The sequence below is a fragment of the Arachis duranensis genome, chromosome 8 (genome assembly GCF_000817695.3).
Source record: "Arachis duranensis cultivar V14167 chromosome 8, aradu.V14167.gnm2.J7QH, whole genome shotgun sequence".
NCBI lineage: Eukaryota > Viridiplantae > Streptophyta > Magnoliopsida > Fabales > Fabaceae > Arachis > Arachis duranensis.
In genome coordinates, this window is record NC_029779.3 from 462,087 (window position 1) to 481,375 (window position 19,289).

At 28.8% G+C, this 19,289-nt stretch overlaps 2 protein-coding genes and 1 pseudogene across 2 annotated transcripts; all 3 read right to left on the reverse strand.

Annotated features, from left to right (window-relative positions):
• Positions 1-370: 370 nt before the first annotated feature.
• Positions 371-7,091, reverse strand: LOC107459977 (uncharacterized; annotated as a pseudogene).
• A 39-nt stretch (positions 7,092-7,130) lies between these two features.
• Positions 7,131-8,683, reverse strand: LOC107459978 (uncharacterized). The gene is made up of 4 exons (XM_016078295.2): positions 8,513-8,683; positions 8,378-8,437; positions 7,963-8,104; positions 7,131-7,864 (listed from the first exon to the last, which is right to left on the reverse strand). The coding sequence occupies exons 1-4, from the start codon at positions 8,681-8,683 to the stop codon at positions 7,131-7,133; spliced, it is 1,107 nt and encodes a 368-aa protein (XP_015933781.2).
• A 5,604-nt stretch (positions 8,684-14,287) lies between these two features.
• On the reverse strand, positions 14,288-17,158 carry LOC107460008 (protein HEADING DATE 3A-like). Its single transcript, XM_016078322.3, has 4 exons — positions 16,970-17,158; positions 16,796-16,857; positions 14,926-14,966; positions 14,288-14,517 (listed from the first exon to the last, which is right to left on the reverse strand). The coding sequence occupies exons 1-4, from the start codon at positions 17,156-17,158 to the stop codon at positions 14,288-14,290; spliced, it is 522 nt and encodes a 173-aa protein (XP_015933808.1).
• Between the last annotated feature and the right edge of the window lie 2,131 nt (positions 17,159-19,289).

Here is a 19,289-nt window from a genome sequence, read left to right on the forward strand (position 1 = left end):
CACCTTATTTAAAGACCTTCATGGATAGGATTTAACTTAGGGTGTTACAATAACACACTTACTCAGATCTGTTATGAATATGTTATGTGGGTATGAAATGAGGAAGAATATAGAGTAGGATGTTGGTATGAAAAAGCAGAGACTAAAGAAGAAATAATGGGAGCAAATGTGATACACATCAGTCGAGCATTCCCCAATGTTTATACAGATAGCAAGGGTGACCCAATGTTGCATGTGTATACGCAAAATGTACCATTTTGCATGTAGTATGTGTGGGTTAGAATTCTCCATTTCATAGGTGTCAGACTCGAGGTGCCTAATTCGCATGCGCCTTCAATGAAATAGCTCCATATCGTAGCTTTTTTTCATTTCATAGACCAGTCATGACATGACTTTTGTTCTTGTGTGAGTGGCTAACTTCAAGGCATAGTTCAACGTGCTCAATGTTAACTCGTCTCTCTTTGGATTGGGTGAGATATATGTCGGCTCTTCTAAGAACGGCGGCGGTGGATACCTGCAAAGGCACTCAAATGTTCAAGTGAGTAAGAGTAGAAGATGAATATAAAGTTATTTAAAATGAATAACGTACCTGTGACCCAGTGAGTCACTTGTATAAATTGTGTTTAGAACGGTTATAAGTATTTCCAATAACTGTGTTTTATTTCCAATGTCACGTAATTATTTGATTTTATAGGATAAGTGAGCAAAATACGTATTCTTCACGTACTCCTGATATAGTGCGTGTGTATTTAGTTTTAACCAGATTCTTATTTATTGGCTTACTTGAGCCGAGTTCTAGCCAACGAACGGATCATAGCCCCCAAGCTTTGACCTGTGAAAGTTTTCAATTAAACAGGTTGAGCTTCCGACCTATAAATCGAAATTGTGATTATAGCAGCCCCCAAGCTCAACTTGTTAGATTGAAAAAATGGAAAAAATTGGTAGTGAAAAAGTTATATAAAAAAATTGTGAATGATCGAACAAATGAAATAGATTAACAAATAAATAAAGATGAATAAAAAATATTAGAAAGTGAGATAGTTATGTCTATCTATAAATTGGCTATGCAATGAGTGGTAGCCCCCAAACTTAGTCAGTTAGTCGACATTTATTCAAAAACAATTGAATGATAAGAGATGTTCGATCAATATAACTGTGTGTAGGGATACTTTTCTGTTTGAGAATAATTTTTTATGGATGACATATAGTATTTGATTGACACGAACTGAGAAGTTTGAATATATGTATTCGTTGACCAAATCAATTGTGTGATCCGAAAATGTAATGATCAATTGTCTTGAGAATTTTTTTCAACCCACAACTTATTCACGAATTTTTTGTCCAAAGCAATTAATTATTGAATATTGAGTGAATAATAAAGATTTGTAACAAATAAAATGGGTTGAAAGTAAACATGCATAAACTATTGTAAAATAGAAAAATAAAAAGAAAGAGCCAATCACCATATATCTTGCTAATTGAGATAATTGCCAATTGAGTTTGTTGTTTGATTGGTAAAAAGTCATTTTTTCGAATTGATTCATAGTCAATTTTGTTTTCGGATGGATTTATTGATTTTGATATATGAAATGATAAGATACATACATAATGTGAAGCAATTCGAATATACTAGATACTTCATAAAAAATTATGATGTATTAAAATTTGACATAAAAGATTTATATGAGCAAATTAGATTATGCATACACATGATTACCGAAGTAGAAATGTCAACCTAGACTTATAGGTTAAGGTTCGTAAGTTATAAATCGGTTTGAGTTGGTGGAGGAGGAGGTAAAATTTGCTCACAAACTATGATTGAGGTCCATTCTCACAAGTTGAAGCTGAAAAATTGAAGACACATAGAACATGTCATGTTCCAATCATCAATATATTAAGAAGAAGTTTCATTAAATAGTTCAAAGAAATAAACTAAGAAACTCGTAAAAAGGTGAAAGAGTAAGTCCTTTCGCTTATAAAACTTTTTGCATAATTCACAAATGCTGACATTATAAATGCATATTTTGAATTTATTGGTTAAAGTTAAAACTAAGCTCCGTCGTTACGAATAATGGAAGAAAATGAAAAAACATGAACATGCAGTAATTACTAATAATAACAATATAAACAACAAATAGAAAAGTTTTCAATAATACATGAAAACAATTGAGAAAGAATAAGAAAAAAACGTAGCTTATTAACGTGTCAATAGGAATAAAAAGTAGTTATATATTATACTGTTTTGCTAAAAATCAATGAAAAATTATCGTTATTATCATAAATTTCTTAAAATTTTTATTATCGTCAACATAAGAAGAAGAAAAAAAATCAGCGTAAGAATAAATATTGTGAATAGAGTAGAGCAATGTAAAATAAAGAATAAAGCAAATACTCATTTATACTTGAATTTAAAATAAGCATAAAAAAATTTTTTTATCACTAAAAGAATAGAATAAATGATAAGTTTTTGAAAATTTGTCCAATAAATATGGTAAAAGATTGTTAAATTTAGTTAAAAAATTCAAATATAATTCTAGCTTTATGAACCTTCAATGGAGCAGAAATTAGTTTACTCAGCCCCTTTCTTGTTTCCCTCGTTTTTGTTTTCGTTGTCTTATCAGAAGATCGGCCATTTTCTTTACCTCCACCTAGAAGGTGATGTTCATTGCCATTAGTTCATCATGAGTAGGTGGGAACAACATCATCAGCCATGGACCTGCAAAATAATAACAAAAGGTTGTCATGGGGTTATTTAATTTTGGCCCCATGATGGGCGCCAAATATTCTCGCGTGAGTGGCCGACTCCACGGTATAGTTCGTCCTGCTCAATGTCTGAACTCGTCTCTCCTTGAATTAAGTGAGATATACATCGGCTCTTCCAAAAACGGCGCTGGTGGGCACCTGCAAAGGCTTTCCAACGCTCAAGTTAGTAAGAGTAGAAGATGAATATAAAGTTATTCAGAATGAATAACGTACCTGTGAAGCCACTTGTATTTATAAAGTTGTGTTTGGGACGGTTATAAGTATTTTCAGTAACGGTGTTTTAGTGACCTTGTTTAGAGAGATTTGCGGAGAGTTATTTGATTTTATAGGATACTAGCGGCTTAACAGGCACTGCAGTGCCTGTTCAGCCGCTTTTTCTATGGGATTTAGAGTTGATTATTTTAATAATTTTTGAAATTTTAAATTTGATAACTTAAAAATAATAATATAGAATAACTTATGATAATATAGAAATGTTTAAATTAAAATAATCATATATTACCTATCTATAAACAATAACTATATGAAAATGATTTAATTATAATGAACACATACCTCACTTATCTACAAATAACATAATCCATAAAATAGTAATTATTATAATATATTATCTTCTTCTATCTAACTCAAAGTCATAAAAATAAATTAAATATAAAAATACGATTATTTACAAATGATGAGCTATATTCAAAAGTCATATTTTTTTTGTTTAGGGACCTTTTTTTAAGTAGTAAGCCAAAGTATAGATCTGTATTTGAAGAATCTTTCATGTTCCTGCAAAAAGTGTAAAGAAGAAAAATAATTAGTCTTTTTTTTGGGAATTATAGATCAAACTATAAGTAAAAACGTTAAGATAAACTTATAGTAATTTCTGAATTTGTACCGAGTAAAAATCTTTAACAATTCCTCATACATCTCCTTATCAATAAATTCTTGAGCCTTGAAGAACTACAAAATTTAGAAATCAAATATACCATATGCCAATATAAATTTCATTATATTTGAACGATAATTTAACAATAAAAAAATAAAACCTGTAAAATTGAAATTTTTTGTTTGAGATTGGATTTCCTACACATGCACAACAAAAGAAGCCATTAAATCTTCTGTAGAGAATTCAAATCTGTAATTATCTGATATTACCTCTATTTTGTACGGTTTCTTAATCTAATGATAGGTACCTGCAATGTTGTTCTTTACTAACATCAGTTGGTTTCGCTCTTGTGAGTTTGTTGCTGGAAAAAAGAAAAATATTTAATTTATTATCATTGATTTAAAATTATTTTTTGTAACTTTATTCATCATGGGAAACATAATCTTCGTTACAATCTCAGAGTAACCTTTTAATACTTTAGGCATATACTTTTTCCTTTTATTTAATAGAAAAAGAAAAACATAGAAGGGATAGATAATAGGCATATCAATAACATTCTGATTACGATGATTGCATTACCTTGTATGTTGTTGGAGCAGTATTTCTTTTTCTTATCATCTTCCAGAATTGGGTCTTGTCTGTTTTAACCGTTCCTCCCCAACTATTAGAATAAATTTGAAGGGAATGAACCTATTAGATAACATATGATTATGATTACTACCATAGAAATAGAAGTATGTATATTTAATGCAATTCTGACAGTAATTAATTTAAAAAAATTACTTTATTATCTATTGGTTTGATTGATGCAATTGCTTGCTCATCTTTCCACGCACTCCAGAGACTTTGGAATCCTTCTTCCTGTAATTGATATTTGTTAATATATTTCTAGTATATTTAGTATGTCTCAGTTAATGATAATTAGTACGTACCTGTTGCGTAAAACAGATGTTCAAGTTCTTTGTCTTTATCTCCTGACACATATTGATGATCTCCTTTGAAATCAAATTTTCTATTAAAAAAATATAAGTCGTTAGTCATCAATAAATTGAAGTTTGTATACAAAAATATTTATATCAATGAAAAAGATTTAAAGATTAAAATTATATGTAGACTGAATTATACCAAGAAGTAACTACACACTTACTAAGAACATAAATTACGTGTGGTGAAGGTAACAATATTTCTTTGAAAACTACACTTCTTGTAAATTCTCCACTTGTTCCATCTATTTTTCCTTCTTTGAGCAAAATTTTTGTTGTTAACTGAGAAATACTTCGAGACAAAGCAACATATAATTGGCCATGACTAAATACATGTTTAGGGAGATAGATCCCTACTTTAGAAATGGTCTGTCCTTCTGATTTATTTATTGTTATTACAAAACTCAACCTTACAGGAAATTGCTTTCGAATAAGTATAAAAGGCAGTCTTGAATTCTCTGTGATTTTGTGTTTTATCCGAGGCAAGAAAGCTCTTCTTCCACAGTGATGGTTGGTTAAAATTTTTACATCCAACATGTTTTGAAAAGTTCCACGACATAGTAACATTGTACCATTGCATAAGCCGGCCTTAGGATCTATGTTTCTCAATAACATCAAAGGTGCCCCTTTTTTCACCTTCAACATATGAGGTGGCAACCCGCCTATAGAAACTGAGTTAAGGTATTCTTGTTGATATAAATTATTAGCATCTCCTTCTACCTCATCAAAGGAGACTAAATTTTGTTCTTCTCCTGGAAACTGGTTAATAATTATATCATTAAGCTATTGTACATCATGATTTTTTGGCGTCAATATTGCCCTTTCGACCATGTAAGAAGCGTCCCACCCATGAGATTGTAAGTTTGGAAATATTTCTTCTATTAACTTGTGTAACAATGTTTCACCCTCCCACGAAATTGCTATATTTGCTTGTATCCATACAAAGTCTTCATATATTATGATGGGCTCAATTCCATCAGCAATGCGTATAAGATACTCAGCAAAAACATGATCATTAGAAGATCGCATATTTTGTCGCAAATGGAGAATTTTAGTAGAAGCCCATAAATGAGACTTAACTATAGAAGCTGAAATCATTTGTGACTTACTACCATTCGGTACGACAGGCAGTACTTGGCAAAAATCTCCTCCCATTACCATCACTTTTCCTCCAAATGGCATATCGTTTGCTAATATCTCTCTCAGAGTGTGATCTAATGATTGCACTGATTTTTTATTTGTCATTGGTGCTTCATCCCAGATGATTACCATTGTTTGTCTAATCAGCTTTGCAAGATCTGATTGTTTGCTTATGTTGCAAATGGATGATGATTCTGTATTAACTGGGATCTTAAACCTAAAATAAGCTGTTCGACCCCTAGGCAATAATGTTGCAGCTATTCTTGATGATGTAGTTACCAAGACAATATGACCCTTATTTCTCAATTTTGCAATTATAACTCTGTAAATAAATGTTTTTCCTGCTCTTCCTGGCCCATCAACAAAGAAGATTCCACTTTCTCTTCGATCAATTGTATTCATAATGCACTTGAAAGCTTTAGATTGGTCATTGTTCAATCTTTCTATGGAACACAGGTCTTCCCGAGGTACTTCAATCGACAGTTCTTCTTGGATAACTCTGGGTATCGAGTTTTCATTGTCATTTTCATGAGTTAGAGCTGGAAAATCGTATTGTGTAATCTGTTTTTCATGCTGAAGGAGTATATCATTTATATCCCTGAGTAGCCGATTTGTGAACACTAAGGCTGTTGTAGTGCTGGTTGACGGATAATCATCCACCATATATGAAAAAAATTCATCCCATAAGGTTCTTACATCTGTAGACTCACAAAATATTACGATGGTTGCAAACAATCTTCGTAAAGCACATGACAATCGTAAAACAAAAGCCTCAACCAAACACGCACGGACGCTACTGTCACTCTCTAACAATCCTCGGTGTTGAGCATATTGCTTGAAGGACGAATATTGGACCCCATTAACTGTTAGCAAGTCGTCCCAACTGATTGGTCCTCTGACATTAGATAACAGAATACGCAAATAGAATTTTCTCCTTCTGAAGGTGATACAGTATAAATTCGACCGATGGATCTCCTCTGTGTCTTGCGTCGACGCCATTCCTTTTCCTTATTGTGCCAAGTGTAATACTCTGGAATTTTTTTGTACAGAAGATGCCTAGATTGTTGGTCCTCCTCACAATTTAGGGCAAAGAACTCAGTGAGCATTGTTCTAGAGAAATAATCATCATTAAGTATTTCAGGAATGGTTTGGTGATCATAGAAGCTCACTTGATGTTGATTTGGCAAATGAATTTGTAACCTTTTCACTGATGGATACATTCGGTAAAGGTTAAATTTAAATATTCTCCAACATGCCTCTGGAGCAGCAATCCATCTTGCATCAACAAACTGTTGGACCTCGTCAACATTAGACCCGTTGTGAACTTCCATTGCAACCCGGTCTGAACCCTTGTAGCAATACTTATAGAGTTACTTTATACTCTTGATGCTACTACATATCTCAACATTAATATGGCAGTCATACTTTAGTAGTAGCCAAGGGTTGTACGAAACTACCCATCTATTGTCAACTGTGACATTTTGGTTAATTGGTACTGGTGTGTCGAATTGTCGCTTATATTGCGGATATGAGTCGTCACCTCTTCGTGTTTCTGCTGCGAACTCTTTTGGGTAGTTGCATTTACATTGGCCTTTTTTCATGCAAGGTGAAGATTGATCAAGTGTTCTGCAAGGACCATGAATCATATGTTTTAGCACTGCATCATGTAGGTGTGGTTCTACTTCTTTAGATGGTATCTCTGCACGTACCAAACTATCATAATGCTCCGGATCAATTAACTTGTCATTATTTTCTAAGATTAGCAACATATGTACATGTGGCAACCCTCTTTTTTGAAACTTAGTGACATAAATATAGCTCTTCACCTTTCCCAAGACACCCTTAGTAATTACATCCTCTTTCAGCTGTTTAAATTTGGCTCGAAAAATTCTTGTTGTTAGATCTGGACGATATTGTGGAGTTTGAACATGGTTGAGTTTTGAAGTTATTTCAGTCCAAGATGGATTGCATGTCATTGTGAGAAAAATATCTGGTTTGCCCTTTTTAAGAACAATTTCCATTCCATCTTCATATCGTTGGGTCATGTCGCGACGGCTACCAATGAACGACGATGGTAATTTTGTTCTTTTTCTTCCAACGTTTTCTAGAGAAAAATATACAGAGAAATATTATTAGTTTTAATAATTATTTTGAGTAATTCTTAATGATTTACGAAGTAGCAATTAGATACAACAATATTACCTGCATTCGTTTCTCCTGTGTGCAAGGCATATTGTAAGCCTTGGTATAACTCAGCCCCTTCAATTTTCACATAGTTATCAACAACATATTGTTGTAGTAGTGACCCTGCTTGCAATACGGTGGAATGATCATTGGGACGGATCTACAAATTTTTAAGAATTTGCAAAAAAGATTAGATACATTGAACAATTTTTTGGCAGAATTTTATTAAAATCTATACTGCGTAGGAAATGGGGATTTGTACCTGGAGCATATAGCTATTATATGTTCAGCATGATACTTTGCCACCTCTTTGACTTCAGCTATTGATATCCCATCCATGAGTTCCAAATGAAAAAAGAAGAGGATGTTGTAGTGGATCGTAATAGCCAACGAATTCCTGAATCATTCGTAGGCTACCAGCATGAGTTTTCACCTTAATATCTCGCCCATGAATTATTGTTTCAACGTCATCACCAACAATTATAGCTGCTACCTGCGACGCAGTTGAAAGACTATATTGTGGCTGATTAGCAGGTCACTCTCTAATGACCAAACTACACTCATGTACATCTGACCGCTGTGCAAGCTGGCGAAACATATGGAGAAAAGGATTATACCGGTGTAGCAATTTTTGTAACTTGAAAATCAATGTTTCATGTAGTTGTGTGTTCTCCAGCATCCTATTCTGCAACTCGTGATCAGTATCATATATGTACAGTTGCAAAAAACATGGTCGCATGCCCTGATCCGGATAAAACCCCCTATACTGTGATATATTGAGCCTTGAGCACGAAATGTATATATACCATGACCTGTTATAGCCAGTTGTTTGTCTATGTGCACACCACACGAAGTGAAGGAAAATACATGATTGTATCCACGAATATGTCTAAAATGGTTTCCTTCTGCAGAGGGGTCCAGGAAGATTTCAAGCAATTTTTTAGGAGCATTTACTCAGAGAAGAGAGACTTTTCCCCTATTACAGCACATCTCGAACGTCTCATGGTGAAATAGACGTGCGCTACATAATGACATGTCCTTGGGATTGGTAGCAGAGTTTGAATTATTGTTGCATCCTTTTGAAAATTTCGAGCACAATTGTGGGATGCTCGAACATTTTGTCTAATTTATGTACTTGTATTAAATTTACATATATTTGGTTACATTCATAATAAAAATAAGAAAATAATTAATTTTGTAACAACTAAAAAAAATAGTACTTTGTTGATTATAAATACAAAGAATTACTTCCATTATAGTGATCAAAAAAAAGAGATAAGTAACTATCAAATATTTAAGTGATGTTTCAATAATTTTTTTAACTTTGTTACACAGTATAATATTGTGATGTTGTTTGACTTTATTTTTTTTTTCAAATTTTGTTATTCAGATGTTTTTAAAAACCTTAATTATAAAATATGTTATTTTATTCTTTATAAAGATGTTTTTTATTCGTTAAATAAATTTTGACTCGTTAATTATAAAGATGTTTTTTGTTACACTGTATAAATATGCTCATTTCTATCTTCTTCCACTCGCTACCACTTACTTCGTGACTCAAAACATTACTAATAGATTTTAATAATAGTTTTCAGAGGTTTGGAAAATTAGAGGATTGCTCAATAGTTCAAAAATAGTAAATTTTCATCAAAACCGATAGTTTTAGAGGTTTACAAGCTTACCAGAAAGGTCAAATCGTGAAAAACAGAGTTTTGGTACAAAACAGGGGAGTGTGCGTACGCACGCTTGCAAACTTCTCAGTGTGTGCGTACGCACACATCCTCGTGCATACGCATGCAGATAAAATCGGACCATGCCGCGTATGCAACTATGTGCCGTGTATGCGAGAGTGCTGGACAAAGGGCAACACCCGCGTCGCGTGCGTTCGTCACGTATGCATCCAAGCTAGTTTCCAGAAAAATGTAAGTTTGTAGAAAACATATTTTTGCACCTAATTTTCGACGTCCATAACTTCCTCTAAAAAAAATTCAGATTTTCACAAACTTTATACCGTTTTAAAGCTCTTGAATTTATCGTTAATTTGAAATAGGTTTCATTTAAATTCAAAATTTGAGACTTAAGTTATGGATCGTCAAAGTTCATTAAAAATCAAGTTTTCATAAAAGTGCCAAACCTCAAAGCTTTAAAAACTTTCCATTCCAAAGCTTCCAAAATCTTACCAAAACTATATCAATTCTCCACCATACACATGTCCACTTTATATCATAACTACTCTACCATTCAATCAATTCAACATATAATCCATCCATTTTTCTAATCAATTCTACATCAATTCTCAACCAACCTTCAACAATTCATCATTATAACCACACTCTCACCATAACACACATCAACAATATATATTCATCATAATACATTATTATCATCAAACACCAACACAATCATCATTCAACATAATCATAATTCATCAAACACATCACACATTCCCATCAACCTCATTACTCAACACAATCACCCTCCATAATTCACCAAACATTTCAACAATTCAAATTCATAATCAAACTCATCAATCATCAATCTTTTTATTAGGATTACAAACTTTTTAACATACATGCATGCTTCAACCTATCTTATAATCTGGAAAGACAAAGCATCTCCGAAACCTCAACCGTTCTCATACCATTGATTTCACACCTATCTAATAACGTTTTATTTATTTATCTATTTTATGCGTTTCTCATGACAACTATAATTTCTATCCATCTAACTAAGATCTTTAAGGTAACCATAACTTGCTTAAACCAACAATCCTCGTGGGATCGACCCTTATTCACCTGAGGTATATTACTTAGACGATTCGGTATACTTGTCGGTCTATCTGTGCGAAACGTACGGAATAAGTTTCGTGCACCATAGAATTAATTTAATTTTTATGTTCTCTTTTAACCCCTCCTATTTTCTCATATTTCTCTCCCTGTTTTTTTCTTTTCGCTTTGTATGGATGGTGTGTAAACAATGGCGCCTGACGGTAGAAAGCATCCGTTAAGTAGAATGATAGAATAACCTTGTAATGATATTCTTTAGCATTATTCGATTATTTTAATTTTTATATTGCAATTTATGTTTTTTAATTCAATTGTCTTTTTATTTTAACCTTTATTTTCTCGTACTGCACTCTCGATTAACCACATATTTGATGCCAAAACTTCTGTGTGCACAATTAAAAATTGATGAAGAGATTAAATTTTATTTGTTGCTTACGGTATTTTCAAGTTCGATAAATTAAAAACTAATTTATGACGGATTTGAGTTTTATTTAAGAGTTTGTCGTTAATCAATTAATTGTTACATGCATAAGATTGAAATTTCCAACACTTATTTAAACAGATATATAAATTAATAATTCGATCAACCCAATCAGATTAATTATAAAGAGATTAAATTAGCTAGAACTTACTATTTATATACAAAACACTCTTTAAATAGTAAGTGTGGGAAGCTAATTAAGTACATAAATAATAAAATTCTGTACTCCTAGTTATAACACATCTAACATACATCTTTATTATTATTTATGTGTTATCTCCTTATATTTAGATGATAGAGGAATAATTACTTTTATAGAAATAATTTAATTTCTATAATTTAATTTCTATGTTCTCTTTTAATTTCTACTTTCGCTTCTCTCTTTCTATTTTTTTTCTTTTCACTTTATACTGATGGTGTGTAAATACTAGATAGAATGATAAAATAACCTTGTGTTGATATTTTTAGCATTATTTGATTATGACAAATAAACTAATAATTCGATCAATCCAACTAATTATAACAAGATTAAATTAGCTAGAACTTACTATTTAAATACAAAACACTATTTAAATAGTAAGTGTGGAAAGTTAATTAAGTAAATACATAAATAATAAAATTCTGTACTCCTAATTACAACACATCTAACATACATCTTTATTATTATTTTTGTGCTATCTTCTTATATTTGGATGATAGAGAAATAACTACCTTATAGGAATAATTTAATTTCTTATGTTCTGTTTCAATCTTCTTACTTTTTTTTTCTCTCTATTTTTTTCTTTTTACTTTATATGGATGGTGTATGAATACTGGCGCCAGACGGTAAAGAAAGCCTCCTTTAATTAGAATGATAAAATAATCTTGTGTTGATATTTTTTCAGCATTATCCAATTATTTTAATTTTATATTATTGCAATTTATGTTTTTTAATTTAATAATTGACTTTTTATTTTAACCTTTATTTGTACGTACTGCACTCTTAATTAACTGCATATTTGATGCCAAAACTTTTGTGTGTACAGTTAAAAAATTAATGAAGAGATTAAATTTTATTTGTTATTTACCGTATTTTTAAATTTGACAAATTAAAAACTAATTTATCACGAATTTGAATTTTATTTTAGAATTTGTTGTTAATAAATTAATTATTATATATACAAGACAAAATTAAAATTCTCGACACTTATTCAAATAGATAAAACAAACCAAATTAATTATAACGAGATTAAATTAGCGTAGAATTTACTATTTAAATACAAAATACTATGTAAATAGTAAGTGTGAGAAGCTAATTAAATAAGTATAAAATAATAAAATCCTGTACTCTTGGTTACAACACATCTAACATACTTTTTTATTACTATTTTTGTGCTATCTTCTTTCGTTTGGATGATAGAGGAATAACTATTTTTATAGGAATAATTTAATTTCTATATTCTGTTTCAATCCTGTTACTTTTTCCTCTCTCTCTTTTTTTTTTGTTTTGTATGAATGGTGTGTAATACTAACGCCGTAGAGGAAACCTCCCTTAGATAGAATAATAGAATAATCTTGTGTTTAGCATTATTCAATTATTTTAATTTTATATTATTGCCATTTATATTTTTTAATTCAATTGACTTTTTATTTTAACATCTATTTGTTAGTACTGCACTCATCATTAACTGCATACTTGATGTCAAAATTTTTGTGTGCACAATTAAAAAATTGATGAAGAAATTAAATTTTATTTGTTGTGTACGGTATTTTTAAATCCGACAAATTAAGAATTAATTTATCACGAATTTAAATTTCATTCTAGAGTTTATTGTTAATCAATTAATTATTATATGTACAAGACAAAATTAAAATTCTCAACACTTATTTAAACAGATAAATAAATTAATAATTTGATTAACCGAACCAGATTAATTATAAACAAGATTAAATTAGCTAAAACTTAATTACTATTTAATTAATAAATGTGGGAAGCTAGTTAAGTAAGTACATAAATAATAAAATTTTGTACTACTAATTATAACACATCTAATATACTTTGTGCTATCTCCTTACATTTGGATGATACAGATATAATTACTCTTATATAAGAATAATTTAATTTTTATGTTCTGTTTCAATTCTCTTACTTTTTTCTCTCTCTCTTCTCTTTTTACTTTATATGGACGGTATGTGAATACTGGCGCCGCCTGATCGTAGAAGAAACTTTCTTTAAATAGAATAATAGAATAACTTTATGTTGATATTTTTAGCATTATCCAATTATTTTAATTTTTACATTATTGCAATTTATGTTTTTTTAATTCAATTGACTTTTTATTTTAATCTTTATTTGCTCGTACAGCATTCTGGATTAACTACATATTTGATACTAAAATTTCTTTGTACACAATTAAAAAATTGATGAAGAAATTAAATTTTATTTGTTATTTATGGTATTTTCAAGTCTGATAGATTAAGAACTAATTTATGACGAATTTAAATTTTATTTAAAAATTTGTAGTTAATCAATTAATTTAATTATATACACAAAATAGGATTAAAACTGACGATATTTATTTAAACAGACAAATAAATTAATAATTTAATTAATCAAACCTGATTAATTATAACGAAATTAAATTAGTTAAAAGTTACTATTGATACAAAATATTATTTAAATAGTAAGTGTGAGAAGCTAATTAAATAAATACATAAATAATAAAATTTTGTTCTCCTAATCACAACACATCTAACATACATCTTTATTATTATTTATGTGCTATCTCTCCTTACATTTAGATGATAGAGCAATAATATATAGCAACAAGTAGCTAACAATTGATAACCGTGCATCAATATATGAATAATGTGTCACACATATTTATATATCGATCCTTAAGAAGCATACATTGCATACATAGGAGGAATTAACAAAGCCCAGCAGACAACTTCCCACTTATTTAATTATTCTTTTATATCAAGATTTAGCTAATTCTTAACAAAAAAACACACACATACATATGTATTAAATTGAAGTACTTATCAATTTATTTGCCTATATCTATTAGATCAGTATTATACTATCACTTTTACGCTAGATCATTCTCCTTCCACCACAACCACTCTCCCGCTGGCAATTGAAGTACACAGCAGCAACAGGAGATCCGAGATTGTAAACTTGAGCAAAGTCGCGAGTGTTAAAGTTGTTACGCCAGGTCGGAGCGTGTATCAGTTGCCTCCCCACCATTTGCTTGTACAGCACAAACACTATTCTATGTATTCCTGCCGTTGGTTCTGGACTCTCATACTTCATTATCTCTTGCCCTGCATTATATTTTCTTACTTAACATATATAATATCACACAAAAATATTATTTGAACATCAAAATTAACTATTTAAATTAATTAATATATATTTATATATAAATCCATTAATGTGCTATATTTTATGAAAGATTAATTTAATGATTGATTTTTTGTGCGTACATAATATAATATATAGTTTATACTTATACATGTGCAGGAAATTGAGCTGCAAAACCATAACAATTATCTGCGAGCTAAGGTCTGTTTGTTTGACTTTTCTTTCTTCCGTCCATACATGAAATTAATTAATCATATGTGTCTTCAATTAATTAATTAATTAATTAATTAATTAATATTATATATGCAGATAGCTGAACATGAGAGAGCACAGATCTGAGCCATATATGTATATATATATGTGCTTACCGAAGCTCGCCCCTGTAGTTCCTGGAATGTTAATTACCAACCTGAGCAGTCATTTAAGAGATATATCAATATATAAATCTTTCACAGATATCAAATTTATACATTTGTTCCTCATCATTTATAACACAATCAATACCTCTCTAAATTGTTTCTACTATTTTGCTTCTGGATGTTAATTATATATTCATCTGTTATTTTTTACTTCCATCTTTATTTTTATAAAGTAGTAAATAATGTTATATAATATATAGTTTTATGTTTTAATATATCTCATGAATCATATACGCTTTTGGACAGAGAATAATTTTTCGGTTAGGGTATGATATCTTTTTTTGGATATATAGCTGTTGAAATACAAGTTTCAACGTACAGAAGGATTATAAGAGCATTTCCAATTTAGTTTTATATGTATTTTATTTTAAATTCTACAAAATGTTATATTGATATTTGTAAAATTATATATCATAAATAGTAATTGAGATTGAATATGAGATTTATTATTTTAATATAAAATAAAATTTAAAATTATTTTACTTCATGTATATGTCATATTTAAAACTTAAACTTCAAAATCAGTCTCATTGGAGATGCTCTAATTAACCGAGAAATAAAAAAAAATGATACCAAAACAACCGACAAGCAGACTCCAACAAAAATAAAATAAGTCTTACGTAGCTCGTGGCTCGTTGAAAATCTTCTATTAGTAAAATTTTGTGGGACAAAATCTATTAAAGAAAAAGAGTACATAACCGTATAAATTTAAAAGTGCAAAAATTGAAATATATATTTACCTTTTGTAATATTTTATCTCTGTTGTAGTCTCTATTTGTTAAACTTTTTCAGTTTTTCTTAAATGTTCACCACAATAACAAAATCCGAAAACATAAAGGAAAACGAACCGGAACACGGACACGTTAGGGTATGGTATCTGATCTATATATAGATATGTTAATTGGCATCACTTCAAAGTTCAAATAATTAGTTTGGTGTGATGCTAAGTAATGCAGGCTGTTTAGTAAAGAATACAATTAATTAGAAATGAAACCAATTCTAATCAGTTGAAAAATAGGTTTATTACAAAATAATAATAATAATAATAATAATAATAATAATAAAAACAACTTCCTATTACCTTAGTTTTTCAAATTTTAAAATAAAAAAAAGTTAACTTAGTTGACTTGTTATGTAATTGATTTCTTAGATTTTTTTAATATATTTGTAATATATTTAATAAAGAAGAAATAACTTAAAAATTCTACTAATACTAATTTTAATAATTATTTTTACGATACTTACTAGTAAAATATATTTTTTATATCTTATTTAATTTTTTATGTATGACACTTAACCTTATATGTTAATTAGTCACAGTTAATCTCATCTTTAGATAGTATTTATTATTCTCTTATAATTGAGTTACTCTCTCTAGCTATAATAATAATAAATAATAATAATAACAATAATAGGATATTTGTCTATTAATTAAAAAAATTAATTAATTTTAATTTAATTAATAGACAAATATCTTAAAATTTTTTAATAATAATAAACAAATGCTAGAGAATCATTAGAATTTATTATTTTTATCATAGTTTAACTATTAATTTAATTTTTTTAGTCTAATTTTTTTTATATAATAATCCAATAACATACTTTATCCTATACTTTTAAATATTAATAACTAGCTAATAATAAAAAATAATAAATTCTAATAATCCTCTAATATTTCTCATAATAATAAACTATTTGATATTTAGATAATTAAGCCAACCTTTATGTATATTCGACTTTTAGAGCAGTAAAGAAGTGTATAGAGGAACACATATGTTACATATTCATCCACGTTATAAGATGGTGACCCATAACATACCAATGCAAATACTCCCTCATATTGGGATTAGTAGGACTAGGTGCATCAGGGTCTACCATAATCTGCATATACATATATATACACATATATATCATCATCATGCCACGTAAGCTTAAAATTAGTAATAAAGATGATCTTTTCAAAGATAAGAAGTGCATATATAGAGATACTTACCAGAGTGTAAAAAGTCCTAAAATCATCACCACCAACATCAACTCTTGGTTGTTTGGTAATTTGGGAGGGCTTGAAGTCAGAACAATTGACTACTTCTGAGTTATTGTTATACGCAATCCTCAAAGATACAGAACTTGTAAAGGGATCAACAACATCCCCTAACAACCTTCCAAGAGTAAGAGGGTCCATTATTATCTATGAATATTAATGCTATATATCGTAAATGTGTTACTACTTAATTATGGAAGGAAATATCTGTATGTACATGAATATATATAGACGCGAAAATTTAAGGGGAAAATAAAAAGAAAGGCCGGCATATATCTCTTAAAAAGTTGCGAGACATGGACGAGACATCGATTTGAGATTTATAAGAATGCATGCATGAACTTTGCTTGAATCGGAAACTAAATTCCTGCGCAATTTGTTGGACAGTAGTTGTCGGAGGATAAAACAAACACATACTATATAGTGGAAGTTAAAATGCCAAGATCTTTTCAAGGTTTGACCATTATGTATATTCTATTATTCTCTCTCATTTAATTTACGCGTGGAACAAACAAAAGTAGTTTTTTATTTATTTATTTTTCTTTTATAAATATATAATAAATATATTAAAAACTTAAATTTTATATTTTTAATTTTTTTTAATTAATAACTTTAACATGTGTCTTAGTTTAACTTATATAATATATAATAAGAGTAGATAGTAATAAGATGGAAGCTATTGTGACATTCAATAATAATAATAAAATAGTTGTTGTTTAAATGAGACAACAATAATGTTTAATTATTCAAATAACATTGCTCAAAATGAAAATGTTCTTTTTTTTAATATGCTTGTGTTTTCTTATAATACTAATTGCACTACTTCTCTTTAAGAGTAGCTGAGAGTTGACCACTTTTTTATAATAATAATTATTACATACTAAAAATAAATGTGCACTTTTGTTTGTTCATTATTACATATTTTTGGTGGAGTTTGTTTTAAATTGTAAAATATATTCTCAAGAGTTACATTTTGAAAATATTGTTCTTGGGAATTTTATAATCAAGAATTGTAAGATTTTAGTTTGCTCAATAGTAAAATAATTCCACACAATTTATTATAATATTTCTAGGAAAAAAACTGTGTTTGGTTCATAATATATATTTAACTTCCAAAATACTTAATTATTATTATTGAGTTAATTAATTATTTACGTAAAGAAAATACATCAATTATTTATGAAGAACGTATTAATATTTGACATAAATTATGCATTTTAGAGATAATTATAGGAGTAAAATGGATAATATTTTTAGTAATTATTGATTATCGAAAACTTGATAATAAGAATAAAATAGAATTTTATTTCAAATGTTAAGAAAAAGAAAATGGAATAAATATTAAAGAGAGTTTTTGAAACTTTTTAAAAATTTCAAGGGAAAAAATCAATGTTTACGCAATTTAAAAAAATTAAAACGGTATTTCAGCGTTTTAAAGACGAAATTAAAGTATATAATTTCTATTTTCTAATATGTTTAAACAACCTTAATTAATCCTGAATTGGTATTTGGTTCGTTTTATTAGAATTAATCTTAAAATGTTATTTTACTGTTTTAAAACTAATCAATAGAGTATCTTAGTCATTTCAAAATCAACATCAAAATCAAATTTTTTAATTTATAATATAATCATACAATCCTATTTAATCCTATATAATGGTATTTTTGTCTTTTTAAATTAATATAGATGACATTTTAGTCTCTTTAGAATGACCTTTACAAATATATTTTAGTCTTCCTAAAAATGGAAATTTATAAATTTTAATGCAATAGGATAACCTTAGTTCTAAAAGTCTATCTAAATTTTTGCAAGATTAATAATCCTACAACTTATTTGAATCCTTTAAAAATAAACTAAAAGTATATTTTAGTCTTTTTAATATTAAATTTGAAGTCTTAGTTTCTAATATAAGAATAATTATTTAGTATTTTTAAAAATAATACCTAAAGCATATTTTAGTCCTTTAAAAATGAACTAAAGGGTATTTAGTATTTTAAAATTTATGAAAAGAATATATTTTAGCCTCTTGAAATAAACTTTTTCAGAACTTTAGTCTTTTCAGGATTAAGTTCAAATTTTAATTTCTATCACAATTAACCAATGTTAAATCCAAAACGTTTTTTAGATATTTTAAAATTAATTATAAAATTTTACTTTTATTGAATTTTAAAAAGGATACTTTATTATTTTAAAATAAAGTGAAAGAATATTTTAGTATTTTAAAATCTAATTCAGATTTTGAATAATTTCTAATACAATCAAACACTATGA